This window comes from Eleutherodactylus coqui, chromosome 3 (genome assembly GCF_035609145.1).
Source record: "Eleutherodactylus coqui strain aEleCoq1 chromosome 3, aEleCoq1.hap1, whole genome shotgun sequence".
Classification (NCBI taxonomy): Eukaryota; Metazoa; Chordata; class Amphibia; order Anura; family Eleutherodactylidae; genus Eleutherodactylus; species Eleutherodactylus coqui.
Genome location: NC_089839.1, coordinates 117,855,260 through 117,871,988, shown reverse-complemented (window position 1 = coordinate 117,871,988; position 16,729 = coordinate 117,855,260). Strand labels below are relative to the sequence as shown.

Below are 16,729 nucleotides of genomic sequence, written 5' to 3'. Positions count from 1 at the left end.
AACCATTGCTGCCCATTCTGGGCAGGGGCCCGAGAACAGTTCCTGGGAGTCTGCCTGCTCCTCAGAATGTGTCATTTTCATGGAGTAAGGAGGCTGGGAGGAAGGAGGAGCAGCAGCCAGAGGATTCAGAGTTGCAGCTGTGGACGGCGTAGAAGACTGGGTGGTCGATAGATTGCTGGATGCACTTTCTGCCATCCACGACAGGACCTGCTCACACTGCTCAGTTTCTAATAAAGGTCTACCGCGTGGACCCATTAATTGTTAGATGAATCTGGGGACCCCAGAAACTTGCCTCTCTCCTAATCATGCAGCAGTCGGCTGCGATACACCTGGACCAGGAGCTCGGCCTGTGCCCACACCCTGACTTGGGCCTCCGCGTCCTCGGCCGCGTCAACGTCCTCTAGGCCTACCCCTACCCCTCAGCATGGTGTATTACGAGTAGAGCAGAAACAGAACGCTGTAATTAAATGTGCCGCTTATTGGCCTGTGGTTGGAGGCTGACTTCGCTTACGGAACGCACAGCAGAGCCAGGAAACAATTATGCGCAAGCCTGTAGTGAGACCTAGGTGCGTATGACTGAGCTACTGGAATTCACAGCGCAGAACCAGTCAAGTGGCCAAAGGCCAGTGGTAGACCTTAAGTATTTTGCTTCAATTTTTTTAAAATGGTGAGGTGAAAAACCAGACAGACACCGTATGCAGCGTATATATGTATACTCTTTCCCTCTGGCGGGATGACGGCGATCATGTAACGGACACGGCAGAGCCAGGAAACAATTATGCGCAAGCCTGTAGTGAGACCTAGGTGCGTATGACTGAGCTACTGGAATTCACAGGGCAGAACCAGTCAAGTGGCCAAAGGCCAGTGGTAGGCCTTAAGTATTTTGCTTCAATTTTTTAAAATGGTGAGGTGAAAAAACAGACAGACACCGTATGCAGCGTATATATGTATACTCTTTCCCTCTGGCGGGATGACGGCGATCATGTAACGGACACAGCAGAGCCAGGAAACAATTATGCGCAAGCCTGCTGTAAGTCTTAGCTGGGTAATAATGAGCGACTACTAGCCCCAGCTGACACGCAGTAAACTGAAGACGGTCACAGGCAGCCCAAATATAGTATTTTTTTCCAATTTTTGGGAAAAAGCCCACTGCCTATATAGCCTGTATATGGATTTCCCTGTTGGAGGATGACTGTGGTTGTTGAAAGCACAGTGCAGCCAAAAAAAATTATGCGCAAGGCTGGGTATTAATGAGCGACTACTACCCCCAGCAGACACGCAGTAAACTGAAGACGGTCACAGGCAGCCCAAATATAGTATTTTTTTCCAATTTTTGGGAAAAAGCCCACTGCCTATATAGCCTGTATATGGATTTCCCTGTTGGAGGATGACTGTGGTTATTGAAAGCACAGTGCAGCCAGAAAAAATGATGCGCAAGGCTGCAGTAACACCTAGCTGGGTATTAATGAGCAACTACTACCCCCAGCAGACACACAGTAAACTGAACACGGTCACAGGCAACCCAAAGATTTTTTTTTCCAATTTTTTTGAAAAAGCCCACTGCCTATATAGCCAGTATATCTCTTTCCCTGTACCACTGTCCCTGCCTCACCAGTACTGCCGCTATACATTTTCTGGGAAGAAAATGGAAGTGACTCGAACACCGCGTGGTGCTCGTCTCGAGTAACGAGCATCTCGAGTACCCTAATACTCGAACGAGCATCAAGCTCGGACGAGTACGCTCGCTCATCTCTATTAAACACCCAATGCCCGAGACGATCGGTCTCCCTGGGAGGTTAATCATACACTTATGCACTTTTGGCAAGTAGTAAAATGCAGCTAATTGCGCTTTTTTATTCAGGATGAAAGTATGTTCTTTTTTATTTAGGAAACCATTTTTTAACCCAAATCTGGCTAGATGATCTAGCTTTTTAATAAATCTGGCTGTAGAATCTGACATAGATTTTTATATGTTTGTTCATCCCCGCAGAGGCAGGTTCTTCCTTCTGGTAATCAGAGGAGTTAAGAATCACAATAGAGCCTCCCTTGTCTGCAGGTCTAACAACAATTTGTGAATTACTTTTGATGGTGAATTCCTGTTGATTGGATCTGCATAAGTATGCTTTAAAAAATATTTCATATGTGAACGGAGATCCTGTTTAATTAGAAAAATGTTTAATAAAAACATATTAACCCCTTCCCGCTCCTGGACGTACCTGGTACGTCATGGTAGCGGGATACTTCCCGCAACATGACGTACCTGGTACGTCATGTCATTAAAGTGTCGCCGCGGTGACAATCGCGGCGACACAGCAGTGATGTCTGCTGACATAGTCAGCAGACAAGTGCTGCGTCCGGGCTGGGGACCAATCAGAGCGGTCCCTCCCCCACGATCGCTGTGATTGGTCAGGGAAAAACTCCCTGACCAATCACAGCGCAGCAGCGGACTTCGCGCTGTTTACAGTAGGGGCTCCATGTGCAAGCACCGCAGTGTGTTTCCGGTGCTTGTACAGAGAGCACCTACTGTGTATTCTGTGACTATAAAGTGCGATTAGAGTGTAGATTAGGCAGGGAGTGAGTGTAGTGTAGTGTAGTGGAGTGTAGTGTAGTGTAGTGGAGTGTAGTGTAGCAGAGTGGAGTTAGTGATCAGTGTAGTGGAGAGGAGTTAGTCATCAGTGTGGTGTAGTGGAGTGAGTGTTAGTGATCAGTGTGGTGTAGTGTAGTGAGTGTAGTGAGTGATTGATCAGGCAGTGTAGTGTAGTGAGTGTAGTGAGTGATTGATCAGGCAGTGTAGTGTAGCAGAGTGGAGTGAGTGATCAGAAGTGCAGTGTAGTGTAGTGAGTGAGGGATCTGTAGTGTGTGATCAGAAGTGTAGTGAGTGAGCTGTAGCGTGCGATCAGCAGTGTAGTGTAGCGCAGCGTGTAGTCAGTGTATCCCTTGGTGTAAAAAAAAAAAAAAAAAAAAGTTCCTGTTGTTCCCATTTCGTTACCTGTCCCGTCACCCGTCATTAGATAGTGTAGCGTGTCGTTAGTCCGTCTAGTGTGTAGTGTGTCGTTAGTCCGTGTTGTGTCAGTGTATTCGTCTGTGTAAAAAAAAAAAAAAAAGAAAAAAAAAATACACTTACGTGAATACACCACATAAGTTTCCGCGTTCTTTCCGACCCCCGTCCCGTGGTCACCCCATCCCGCAGTGTCCCATCTAATAAAACTTTTTCCCAGTGTGCCCCATTTTATATAAATATGGCCCGCAGGAGGTACACTTCAGAGGAACTGTATGCAATCATTGCATCAGACTCGGACTCAGGTAGTGGTGATGACGACCCCACTTTTTTGGCATTCTCCAACTCCTCATCCTCATCCAGCGAGTCTGAGCTCCCTGCACCCCCGAGAAGGCGTCCAAGGACCGCCACTGACCCCAATGCATCAGATGCTCACTGGAGTACCCCGGAAGATTACAGACCCCAGATCCCTGATTTTATTGGGAACCCAGGGATTCAATTTGACACGGAAGGGCTCAGAGGGAAGGACTTCTTCAAGTTTTTTTTTTCTGAAGAGTTCATTGCCCACATTGTTACCCAGACGAATTTGTACGCCCAGAATTTTATAGAAGAAAATCCCACCTCCAGCTATGCCAGACCTGATAAGTGGACCCCTGTGGATGCACCAGAGATAAAAAAATTTTGGGGGCTTATACTAACCATGGGGCTAATAAAGAAGCCAACAATCAGGGCGTACTGGTCTACCGATATTTTGTACCACACCCCAATGTTCCGCATGGCGATGTCGAGGACGCGCTTTGAGTGTATTTTGAAATTTCTGCACTACAATGACAACCAGCTGTGCCCCCCAGCGATCACCCCAATTACGATCGGTTGTATAAGATCAGGCCCGTAATAGACCATTTTAACGCCAAGTTTGCCGAGGCGTATGCCCCACAGATAAACATTGCAGTAGACGAGTCCCTGGTACACTTCAAGGGGAGGCTAAAATTCCGCCAGTACCTGCCCAGTAAGCGGGCACGGTATGGTGTGAAGTTGTACAAGCTGTGCGAAAGTACATCAGGGTACACCCACAAGTTCCGTATTTACGAGGGGAAGGACACTAAAATTGAGCCCCCAGAATGCCCCCCCGTGCTGGGAGTAACAGGGAAAATAGTGTGGGAACTGGTGCACCCACTATTAGACCAGGGTTACCATCTGTACCTGGATAACTTTTATACCAGTGTCCCCCTGTTTCAGTGCCTCGCTTCCAGAGGAACAGTGGCATGTGGCACTGTTCGGAAAAATCAAAAAAGCCTCCCTAAGACGCTGCTTGGGCAACTGCTCAGAAGGGGTGAGAGCCGGGCCCAATGCAGCGACAATGTATTGTGCGTTAAATATAAGGACAAGAGGGATGTCCTTATGTTGACGACAATACACGGCCACAGCAGTACCCCCTGCCCAGTACGAGGTACCAGTGCAGAGACCCCCAAACCAGACTGCGTCCTCGACTATAATAAGTACATGGGAGGGGTCGATCTATCAGACCAGGTACTGGAGCCCTATAGAGCCATGCGGAAAACACGGGTGTGGTACAAAAAACTGGCCGTGCACCTCGTACAGATGGCACTGTATAATGCCTACGTGCTGTTCCGAGGTGCAGGCCACAGGGGGACATTCCTTGAATTTCAAGAGGAAGTTATCAAGGACCTAATATTTGGGGACCAGGAAGTGGGGGAGAGGCCCAGTACTTCTGGAAGCGAGGCCACAAGAATTGTACCAGGGCAGCATTTTCTCAGTGAAATTCCCTCCACTGCGACGAAGGGAAGGACCCAAAAGAGGTGCAGAGTGTGCTACAAACAGGGGATAAGAAAAGACACCATATACCAGTGTGAAGCGTGCCCCACACAACCCGGCCTCTGTATAAATGAGTGTTTTAAGATCTACCACACGTCCCTGAAATTTTAATTTTTTTATTGCCCTGACGTTTTACCCTGATGTACTTCGCACAGCTTGTACATAAAGCCACAGGCTAAGTCCTTCCCTTCTGAGCCCTGCGCCCTAAAAACAGTTTAGATTCACATATGGGGCATTTCCCTGTTGGGTAACATCATGGGTTACGTTTTCTCCTTCTGCCCCTGGTAAAAAATAAAAATCTGGGCCTAAACTGAGCATTATTGGAAAAATGTGCCCTGCCATGTGCCCAAACAACAGTTTACATCCACATATGGGGCATTTCCGTGCTCGAGAGTAATTGGGTAATGCATTATGGACTATGTTTTCTCCTTCTGCCCCTGGTGAAAAATGAAAATCTGGGCTTAAAGCTGAACATTATTGGAAAAATGTGAATTTTTCGTTCTCAACTCAAATTGTTAAAAAAAATTCCTCAAATACCTGTGGGTTCAAACCGCTCACTACACCCCTTAAAAAATTCCCTGAGGGGTGTAGTTTCCAAAATGGGGTCAGTTGTTGGGGGTTTCAAATGCACTGGTACCTCAGGGGCACTGTAAACACTGCATGGGGTCTGAAAATTATTCCAGCAAAATCTGCATTCAAAAAGCCAAGAAGCGCTCCTATCCTTCTGAGTCCTGCCATGTGCCCATACAACAGGCTACGTCCACATATGGGGCATTTCCGTGTTCGAGAGCAACTGGGTAACGCATCATGGGGTACGTTTTTTCCTTCTGCCACTGGTAAAAAATATAAATCTGGGCCTAAAGCTGAACATTATGTGAAAAATGTGATTTTTTTGTATTGAACTCAAATTGTTAAAAAAATTCCTCAAATACCTGTGGGTTCAAACCGCTCACTACACCCCTTAAAAAATTCACCGAGGGGTGTAGTTTCCAAAATGGGGTCAGTTGTTGGGGGTTTCAAATGCACTGGTACCTCAGGGGCACTGCAAACACTACATGGGGTCTGAAAATTATTCCAGCAAAATCTGCATTCAAAAAGCCAAGAAGCGCTCCTATCCTTCTGAGTCCTGCCATGTGCCCATACAACAGGCTACGTCCACATATGGGGCATTCCCGTGTTCGAGAGCAACTGGTTAACGCATCATGGGGTATGTTTTTTCCTTCTGCCACTGGTAAAAATTATAAATCTGGGCCTAAACCTGAACATTATGTGAAAAATGTGATTTTTTTGTATTGAACTCAAATTGTTAAAAAAATTCCTCAAATACCTGTGGGTTCAAACCGCTCACTACACCCCTTAAAAAATTCACTGAGGGGTGTAGTTTCCAAAATGGGGTCAGTTGTTGGGGGTTTCAAATGCACTGGTACCTCAGGGGCACTGCAAACACTACATGGGGTCTGAAAATTATTCCAGCAAAATCTGCATTCAAAAAGCCAAGAAGCGCTCCTATCCTTCTGAGTCCTGCCATGTGCCCATACAACAGGCTACGTCCACATATGGGGCATTCCCGTGTTCGAGAGCAACTGGTTAACGCATCATGGGGTATGTTTTTTCCTTCTGCCACTGGTAAAAATTATAAATCTGGGCCTAAAGCTGAACATTATGTGAAAAATGTGATTTTTTTGTATTGAACTCAAATTGTTAAAAAAATTCCTCAAATACCTGTGGGTTCAAACCGCTCACTACACCCCTTAAAAAATTCACTGAGGGGTGTAGTTTCCAAAATGGGGTCAGTTGTTGGGGGTTTCAAATGCACTGGTACCTCAGGGGCACTGCAAACACTACATGGGGTCTGAAAATTATTCCAGCAAAATCTGCATTCAAAAAGCCAAGAAGCGCTCCTATCCTTCTGAGTCCTGCCATGTGCCCATACAACAGGCTACGTCCACATATGGGGCATTTCCGTGTTCGAGAGCAACTGGGTAATGCATCATGGGGTACGTTTTTCCTTCTGCCACTGGTGAAAAATGAAAATCTGGGCCTAAAGCTAAACATTATGTGAAAAATTGGATTTTTCGTATTGAACTCAAACTGTTAAAAAAAATTCCTCAAACATCTGTGGGTTCAAACCGCTCACTACACCCCTTAATAAATTCCCTGAGGGGTGTAGTTTCCAAAATGGGGTCAGTTTTCGGGGGTTTCAAATGTACTGCCACCTCAGGGACACTGCAAACACTACATGGGGTCTGAAAATTATTCCTGCCAAATCTGCATTCAAAAAGACAAGAAGCGCTCCTTTCCTTCTGAGACCTACCATGTGCCCATACAACAGGCTACGTCCACATATGGGGCATTTCTAAAAACTGAGGAATCTGGGTAATACATTCCAAGTTTTGTTTCTTTGCTAACTCCTACTGTTTTATATAAAAAAAAAGGTTTTATATTGAAAATCAGTAGAAAAAAGGAACTGTTCTAATTTTTGCTGCACTTTCCTTTAATTCCTGTAAAACATCTAAAGGGTTAATAAACTTTCTAAATGCCATTTTGAATACTTTGAAGGGTGCTGATTTTAAAATGGGGCAATTCATGGGGGATTCTGATATACAGGCTCGGCAAAACTATGTCTGAACTGCATTGGTCCTTAAAAAATTTAGATTTTGAAATTTGCTAGTAAATGTGAAAAATTACTGCTAAATTTATATACTTTGTGGAGTCTGCAAAAAGTAAAATAACACTTAAAAAATGATTGCTGTGTAAAGTAGGCCTATGGGAAATGTTAATTAATAACTATGTTGTGGTGTTTGACTTTCTATCTTACAAAGAAAACAATTCAAAGTTTGAAAATTGTGAATTTTTCCAAATTTTCAGTAAATTTGGATTTTTTTTCCTAACAAAATTTATTGATGAAATTTTTACACTAACATAAAGTACAATATGTCACGAAAAAACAATCTCAGAATCACCTTGATAAGTAAAAGCATTCAAAAGTTATTAGCACAGAAAGTGACAGATGTCAGATTTGAAAAATAAGGCTTGGTCCTTAAGCTCAAAATAGGCCATGTCATTAAGGGGTTAAATAAAAAAAAATATTTCTTTAAATCAAGTCTAGTAAAAAAATGTTGGCACTAATAAAATAATTAAATTTTCTGCATGTTGCAGTGGGGGCAAATTTTAACCCCTTACTTAGCAGTCCCCTTTCTGAATGGGAAAGCTCATAAGAATGGTTTTGAAATCCTGTGGGTTTTTTTTGAGTTTTATTATTGTTTGATTTTAGCCTCTCCTACACCTCCTTGTCCTTTTTTTGTCCTTACCGTAAAAAAATCTTTCTTAGCGAGTATGTGTTTTTTGTTGTTATTTTTCCTAGGTGATTTTGTCCTCACATCTGCAATTGTTTTGTTAATACTATTAGGATTTCTATGCTCATGACAGTTTTCGTTGATACTGTTAGAATTGCTTTACTCATGAGGGTTTTAGGCAAATAACGGGGACCTGATACTAGAGTTGGGGGGGATCAATACATGTAATAGGGATGTCATGAGGCCTTGATGCATGTACCAAATTATTATTCGCAACATCAAGGTCGGGGCAAATTTCATAAAGAAATGATGTATTCAGTATAGTGTAACGATTACTTAGTGGAATGTTACATGCATGAGATGTATCCGGATTGTGTATAATGTTCACCGGATGATTAGATTCGGCCTTAGAAATGAATATTTCAGGAGATAGTAGGATCTGTGTATGCATATGGGTCACAATTTGGGTAGAATCCATACTAAGTAAATCACTAGAAATGGTTTGTAATAACAAACTATAGGGTTTAGTGTGCCCAACTCAGAGTAGTGTAGTTCATCTAGGACATGATTTGCAGGCTGCTCACCATCTTGGTAACTCTTCTCTACAAACAATAAGGCATAGGCCGGCTTAACATGGGCAGACTGAATTCCACATGCTATGAAGCCAGGGGCGACGCCGCGTACCTGAATTTCCTGTATTGTGTATGACTGCAGTGTCTCGCATTTGGTCAAGTGCAGTACTTTTTTTACTGTTTGTATTTTCTGCACCATCGCTAAACGATGATGCAGGTACCCATGGCCCATGCCGTCAGTGGAGGCCGTCTGAGCTGAATCCTTGGCAAAATTAAGCATGCTGCGACTTTTCCTCTGCTCGCGGAATACGCAATTCGTATTCGTGAGTGTAGGCAAAAAAGTGAATTTTGACGCTTTTCAATACCCACATTGTGGAATCAGCCCTTGTGAAGTCAATCATAGATAGCCCAAGATTCTCTAAATCAAAGTTTAATATCAGTCTAAACAATATAAGTATTTTTTTCTGCTATAAGGCCGCTTTCTCACAGCCAAGAAAATCGTGTGAGATATATGCATTGTGAGACACACAGATCTCACAAGAATATGAACCCCATTCTTTTGTATGGGATAATACAAATGAGAAGAGATGAGCGAGCACCAAAATGCTCAGGTGCTCGTTACTCGGGACGAAATTTTCGCGATGCTCGAGGGTTCGTTTCGAGTAACGAACCCCATTGAAGTCAATGGGCGACCCGAGCATTTTTGTATATCGCCAATGCTCGCTAAGGTTTCCATTTGTGAAAATCTGGGCAATTCAAGAAAGTGATGGGAACGACACAGCAACGGATAGGGCAGGCGAGGGGCTACATGTTGGGCTGCATCTCAAGTTCCCAGGTCCCACTATTAAGCCACAATAGCGGCAAGAGTGCCCCCCCCCTCCCAACAATTTTTACTTCTGAAAAGCCCTCATTAGCAATGCATACCTTAGCTAAGCACCACACTACCTCCAACAAAGCACAATCACTGCCTGCATGACACTCCGCTGCCACTTCTCCTGGGTTACATGCTGCCCAACCCCCCCCCCCCGCACGACCCAGTGTCCACAGCGCACACCAAAGTGTCCCTGCGCAGCCTTCAGCTGCCCTCATGCCACACCACCCTCATGTCTATTTATAAGTGCGTCTGCCATGAGGAGGAACCGCAGGCACACACTGCAGAGGGTTGGCACGGCTAGGCAGCGACCCTCTTTAAAAGGGGCGGGGTGATAGCCCACAATGCTGTACAGAAGCAATGAGAAATATAATCCTGTGCCACCGCCATCAGGAGCTGCACACGTGGGCATAGCAATGGGGAACCTATGTGCCACACACTATTCATTCTGTCAAGGTCTCTGCATGCCCCAGTCAGACCGCGGTTTTTTATAAATAGTCACAGGCAGGTACAACTCCGCAATGGGAATTCCGTGTGCACCCACAGCATGGGTGGCTCCCTGGAACCCACCGGCTGTACATAAATGCATCCCATTGCAGTGCCCTGGACAGCAGAGCTAACGTCAGATTAAATGCAGGTGGGCTTCGGCCCACACTGCATGCCCCAACCTGACCGGGGTTTTTAATTCATAGACACAGGCAGGTACAACTCCCTATTGTGAAGTCCCTGTGGACCCACAGCATGGGTGGCTCCCTGGAACCCACTGGCGGTACATAAATATATCCCATTGCAGTGCCCATCACAGCTGAGGTAATGTCATGTTTAATGCAGGTGGGCTTCGGCCCACACTGCATGCCCCAGTCAGACTGGGGTTCTTTAGAAGTGGACACATGCAGTTACAACTCCGTGTGAACCGACAGCATGGGTGGGTGCCAGGAAGCCACCGGCGGTACATAAATATATCCCATTGCATTGCCCATCACAGCTGAGGTAATGTCATGTTTAATGCAGGTGGGCTTCGGCCCACACTGCATGCCCCAGTCAGACTGGGGTTCTTTAGAAGTGGACACATGCAGTTACAACTCCGTGTGGACCGACAGCATGGGTGGCTCCCTGGAACCCACCGGCGGTACATAAATATATCCCATTGCAGTGCCCAGCACAGCTGATGTAACGTCAGCTTTAATGCAGGTGGGCAAAAAATTAATTGGATTACACTGTAGGCGAGGGCCCCAAAAAATTGGTGTACGAACAGTACTAATGTACGTCAGAAAAATTGCCCATGCCCAACCAAGAGGGCAGGTGAAACCCATTAATCGCTTTGGTTAATGTGTCTTAATTTGTAACTAGGCCTGGAGGCAGCCCAGTTAAAATAAAAATTGCTTCAGGTGCAAGTTTCAACGCTTTAATGAGCATTGAAACGTATAAAAATTGTTTACAAAAATTATATGACTGAGCCTTGTGGGCCTAAGAAAAATTGCCCGTTCGGCGTGATTACGTGAGGTTTCAGGAGGAGGAGCAGGAGGAGGAGGATGAATATTATACACAGATTGATGAAGCTAAAAGGTCCACGTTTTTGATGGTGATAGAGAACAATGCTTCCATCCGCGGGTGCAGCCTACGTATTGTTTAGGTATCGCTGCTGTCCGCTGGTGGAGAAGAGAAGTCTGGGGAAATCCAGGCTTTGTTCATCTTGATGAGTGTAAGCCTATCGGCACTGTCGGTTGACAGGCAGGTACGCTTATCTGTGATGATTCCCCCAGCCGCACTAAACACCCTCTCTGACAAGATGCTAGCCGCAGGACAAGCAAGCACCTCCAGGGCATACAGCGCGAGTTCAGGCCACGTGTCCAGCTTCGACACCCAGTAGTTGTAGGGGGCAGAGGCGTCACGGAGGACGGTCGTGCGATCGGCTACGTACTCCCTCACCATCCTTTTACAGTGCTCCCGCCGACTCAGCCTTGACTGGGGAACGGTGACACAGTCTTGCTGGGGAGCCAGAAAGCTGTCAAAGGCCTTAGAGAGTGTTCCCCTGCCTGTGCTGTACATGCTGCCTGATCTCCGCGCCTCCACTGCTACCTGGCCCTTGGAACTGCGCCTTCGGCCACTAGCGCTGCCGGATGGGAATTTTACCATCAGTTTGTCCGCCAGGGTCCTGTGGTATAGCATCACTCTCGAACCCCTTTCCTCTTCGGGTATGAGAGTGGAAAGGTTCTCCTTATACCGTGGGTCGAGCAGTGTGTACACCCAGTAATCCGTAGTGGCCAGAATGCGTGTAACGCGAGGGTCACGAGAAAGGCCTCCTAACATGAAGTCAGCCATGTGTGCCAGGGTACCTGTACGCAACACATGGCTGTGCTCACTAGGAAGATCACTTTCAGGCTCCTCCTCCTCCTCAGGCCATACACGCTGAAAGGATGACAGACAAGCAGCATGGGTACCCTCAGCAGTGGGCCAATCTGTCTCTTCCCCCTCCTCCTCATCCTCCTCCCCCTCCTCCTCCTCAACGCGCTGAGATATAGACAGGAGGGTGCTCTGACTATCCAGCGACATACTGTCTTCCCCCGCCTCTGTTTCCGAGCGCAAAGCGTCTGCCTTTATGCTTTGCAGGGAACTTCACAAGAGGCATAGCAGAGGAATGTTGACGCTAATGATTGCAGCATCGCCGCTCACCATCTGGGTAGACTCCTCAAAGTTTCCAAGGACCTGGCAGATGTCTGCCAACCAGGCCCACTCTTCTGTAAAGAATTGAGGAGGCTGACTCCCACTGCGCCGCCCATGTTGGAGTTGGTATTCCACTATAGCTCTACGCTGCTCATAGAGCCTGGCCAACATGTGGAGCGTAGAGTTCCACCGCGTGGGCACGTCGCACAGCAGTCGGTGTACTGGCAGATGAAACCAATGTTGCAGGGTGCGCAGGGTGGCAGCGTCCGTGTGGGACTTGCAGAAATGTGCGCAGAGCCGGCGCACCTTTCCGAGCAGGTCTGACAAGCGTGGGTAGCTTTTCAGAAAGCGCTGAACCACCAAATTAAAGACGTGGGCCAGGCATGGCACGTGCGTGAGGCTGCCGAGCTGCAGAGCCGCCACCAGGTTACGGCCGTCACACACGACCATGCCCGGTTGGAGGCTCAGCGGCGCAAGCCAGCGGTCGGTCTGCTCTGTCAGACCCTGCAGCATTTCGTGGGCCGTGTGCCTCTTCTCTCCTAAGCTGAGTAGTTTCAGCACGGCCTGCTGACGCTTGCCCACCGCTGTGCTGCTGTGCCGCGCGACACCGACTGCTGGCGACGTGCTGCTGCTGACACATCTTGATTGCGAGACAGAGGTTGCGTAGGAGGAGGAGGAGGAGGAGGGTGGTTTAGTGAAGGAAGCATACACCACCGCAGATACCACCCCAAGCTGGGGCCCGCAATTCTGGGGGTGGGTAGGACGTGAGCGGTCCCAGGCTCTGACTCTGTCCCAGCCTCCACTAAATTCACCCAATGTGCCGTCAGGGAGATATAGTGGCCCTGCCCGCCTGTGCTTGTCCACGTGTCCGTTGTTAAGTGGACCTTGGCAGTAACCGCGTTGGTGAGGGCGCGTACAATGTTGCGGGAGACGTGGTCGTGCAGGGCTGGGACGGCACATCGGGAAAAGTAGTGGCGACTGGGAACTGAGTAGCGCGGGGCCGCCGCCGCCATCATACCTTTGAAAGCCTCCGTTTCCACAACCCTATATGGCAGCATCTCCAGGCTGATAAATTTGGCACGTTTAACGCTTGAGCGTGCGGGTGCGTGGCGGCGTACTTGCGCTTGCGCTCCAACATTTGTGCTAGCGACGGCTGGACGGTGCGCTGAGAGACATTGGTGGATGGGGCCGAGGTCAGCGGAGTTGAGGGTGTGGGTGCAGGCCAGGAGACGGTAGTGCCTGTGTCCTGAGAGGGGGGTTGGATGTCAGTGGCAGGTTGGGGCACAGGGGGAGAGGCAGCGGTGCAAACCGGAAGCGGTGAACGGCCTTCGTCCCACCTTGTGGGGTGCTTGGCCATCATATGTCTGCGCATGCTGGTGGTGGTGAGGCTGGTGGTGGTGGCTCCCCGGCTGATCTTGGCGCGACAAAGGTTGCACACCACTGTTCGTCGGTCGTCTGTACTCTCAGTGAAAAAGTGCCAGACCTTTGAGCACCTCGGCCTCTGCAGGGTGGCATGGCGCGAGGGGGCGCTTTGGGAAACAGTTGGTGGATTATTCGGTCTGGCCCTGCCTCTACCCCTGGCCACCGCACTGCCTCTTGCAACCTGCCGTGCTGCTGCACTTGCCTCCCCCTCTGAAGACCTGTCCTCAGTAGGCGTAGCAAACCAGGTGGGGTCAGTCACCTCATCGTCCTGCTGCTCTTCCTCTGAATCCTCTGTGCGCTCCTCCCTCGGACTTACTCCAATTACTACTACCTGAGTGATAGACAACTGTGTCTCATCGTCATCGTCCTCCTCACCCACTGAAAGCTCTTGAGACAGTTGCGGGAAGTCCCCAGCCTCATCCCCTGGACCCCGGGAACTTTCCAAAGGTTGGGCATCGGTCACGACAAACTCCTCCAGTGGGAGAGGATTCGGAACCATTGCTGCCCATTCTGGGCAGGGGCCCGAGAACAGTTCCTGGGGGTCTGCCTGCTCCTCAGAATGTGTCATTATAATGGAGTGAGGAGGCTGGGAGGAAGGAGGAGCAGCAGCCAGAGGATTCAGAGTTGCAGCAGTGGACGGCGCAGAATTCTGGGTGGTCGATAGATTGCTGGATGCACTTTCTGCCATCCACGACAGGACCTGCTCACACTGCTCATTTTCTAATAAAGGTCTACCGCGTGGACCCATTAATTGTGAGATGAATGTGGGGATGCCAGAAACGTGCCTCTCTCCTAATCCCGCAGCAGTCGGCTGCGATACACCTGGATCAGGAGCTCGGCCTGTGCCCACACCCTGACTTGGCCTCCTCGTCCTCGCCCACGTCCACGTCCTCTAGGCCTACCCCTACCCCTCAGCATGCTGTATTACCAGTAGTGCAGAAACAGAACGCTGTAATTAAATGTGCCGCTTATTGGCCTGTGGTTGGAGGCTGACTTCGCTTACGGAACGCACAGCAGAGGCAGGAAAGAATTTTGCGCAAGCCTGCTGTAACACTCAGCTGGCTGCGTATGAATTAGGACAACTACCCCCAGCAGAGACGCAGTACAGTCAGGACGGTCACAGGCAGCCCAAATAGATTTTTTTTCCCAAATTTTTTTGGAAAAGCCCACTGCGTATATAGACTGGATATGTCTTTCACTGTCCCTGCCTCACCACCACTACTGGCCATGGACTATGTAAAATTACTGCAGACTGTTTCACTCTGGACAGGATGACAGCGGTGATGTAAGAGGCAACGCAGAGGCAGGAAAGAATTTTGCGCAAGCCTGCTGTAACACTTAGCTGGCTGCATATGAATTAGGACAACTACCCCCAGCAGAGACGCAGTACACTCAGGACGGTGACAGGCAGCCCAAATAGATTTTTTTGTCCCAAATTTTTTTGGAAAAGCCCACTGCCTATATAGACAGTATATGTCTTTCACCTTTTTCACTGTCCCTGCCTCAGCACTACTGGCCCTATACTATGTAAAATTACTGCAGACTGTTTCCCTCTGGACAGGATGACAGCGGTGATGTAACGGGCAACGCAGAGCCAGGAAAGAATTTTGCGCAAGCCTGTTGTAATACTTAGCTGCCTGCGTATGAATTAGGACAACTACCCCTAGCAGAGACGCAGTACAGTCAGGATGGTCACAGGCAGCCCAAATAGATTTTTTTTCCCAAATTTTTTGGGAAAAGCCCACTGCGTATATAGACTGGATATGTCTTTCACTGTCCCTGCCTCACCACCACTACTGGCCGTGGACTATGTAAAATTACTGCAGGACGCAATGCTCTGCACGGCCGATATACAAAAAAAAAAAAGTGCAACACTGCAAAAAGCAGCCTCAACAGTACTGCACACGGTCAGATGTGGCCCTAAGAAGGACCGTTGGGGTTCTTGAAGCCTAAAATCACTCCTAAAGCTCTCCCTATAGCAGCTCCGGCATCAGCAGCACTTTCCCTGATCTCTGTCAGAATGCATCTGTGGCGAGCCGCGGGAGGGGCCGATTTATATACTCGGGTGACACCTGATCTCGCCAGCCACTCACTGCAGGGGGGTGGTATAGGGCTTGAACGTCGCAGGGGGAAGTTGTAATGCCTTCCCTGTCTTTCTATTGGCCAGAAAAGCGCGCTAACGTCTCAGAGATGAAAGTGAAAGTAACTCGAACATCGCTTGGTGCTCGCCTCTAGAAACGAGCATCTCGAACACGGTAATACTCGAACGAGTATCAAGCTCGGACGAGTACGTTCGCTCATCTCTACAAATGAGCGATTTTTTTCCCCGCATTGTTTTCAATGGGGCCAGCAAAGCATCACATGGCAAAGCATTAGCCGTGGTGGAGGATCGCTACTTCCCTGAAGTGATACTAGACATTTTTGACACAAAAACGCCTCGCATTCGCGAAGGGAAAGCACATTGACAAGGGTGATATCAGTTTCCCGGCCCGATATCATACTCACCATGTGAAATTAGCTTTAATTTGACATGTTTCTCTTTCTTTTTTTCAGATGCTGCCCAGTTAATGTGGTTTGAAAAGCTTTATGTTTGGCTTGTCCGTTTTGAGAAATATATGTTGTACCCATCAATCATTTTACATGCAGTTACAAGTGAAGCCTTTTCAGTCAGTGGTTACAAAAGATTTGGAAAACAGTAAGTTTTTTTTTTCAATCTAGTCTTATTTTAAAGGACAATAAAAATATTAATCCAAAGTTTCTCCAACCTGTGTTAAAGATTCCTTTCTTTATTGTCCTTTATGGCAGCACAATAATAGGGAATTAGCCACCCTGTGAGCTGATAGGACAGATGGAACTTTTAGTGACCAAATAAGCCATATAAAGAACTAATAAACTCCAACCCTTGTGTTTTTTGTCCTACCAGCCTGAGGACAGTTAAATTTGGAACCAACAGGAATAGAAAATACTCAGCACTCCCAGGAACAGACTCCCGGAGATCCTCCATAATTCAGCTGAGAGCTGCCCCTGATTGGTTCCTGCGCTGAGCCAATCAGAGGCAGCAGTCACTCAC

General features: G+C 47.8%; 1 protein-coding gene across 1 annotated transcript in view; it reads left to right on the top strand.

Moving 5' to 3' along the window:
• Window positions 1-16,729, top strand: part of PCNX2 (pecanex 2) — a 397,565-nt gene that overhangs the window by 207,920 nt on the left and 172,916 nt on the right. The window contains exon 19 of the mRNA XM_066594873.1: window positions 16,213-16,354. Within this exon, the coding sequence (XP_066450970.1) occupies window positions 16,213-16,354 (142 nt within the window). The remainder of the gene's footprint in view (window positions 1-16,212; window positions 16,355-16,729) is intronic.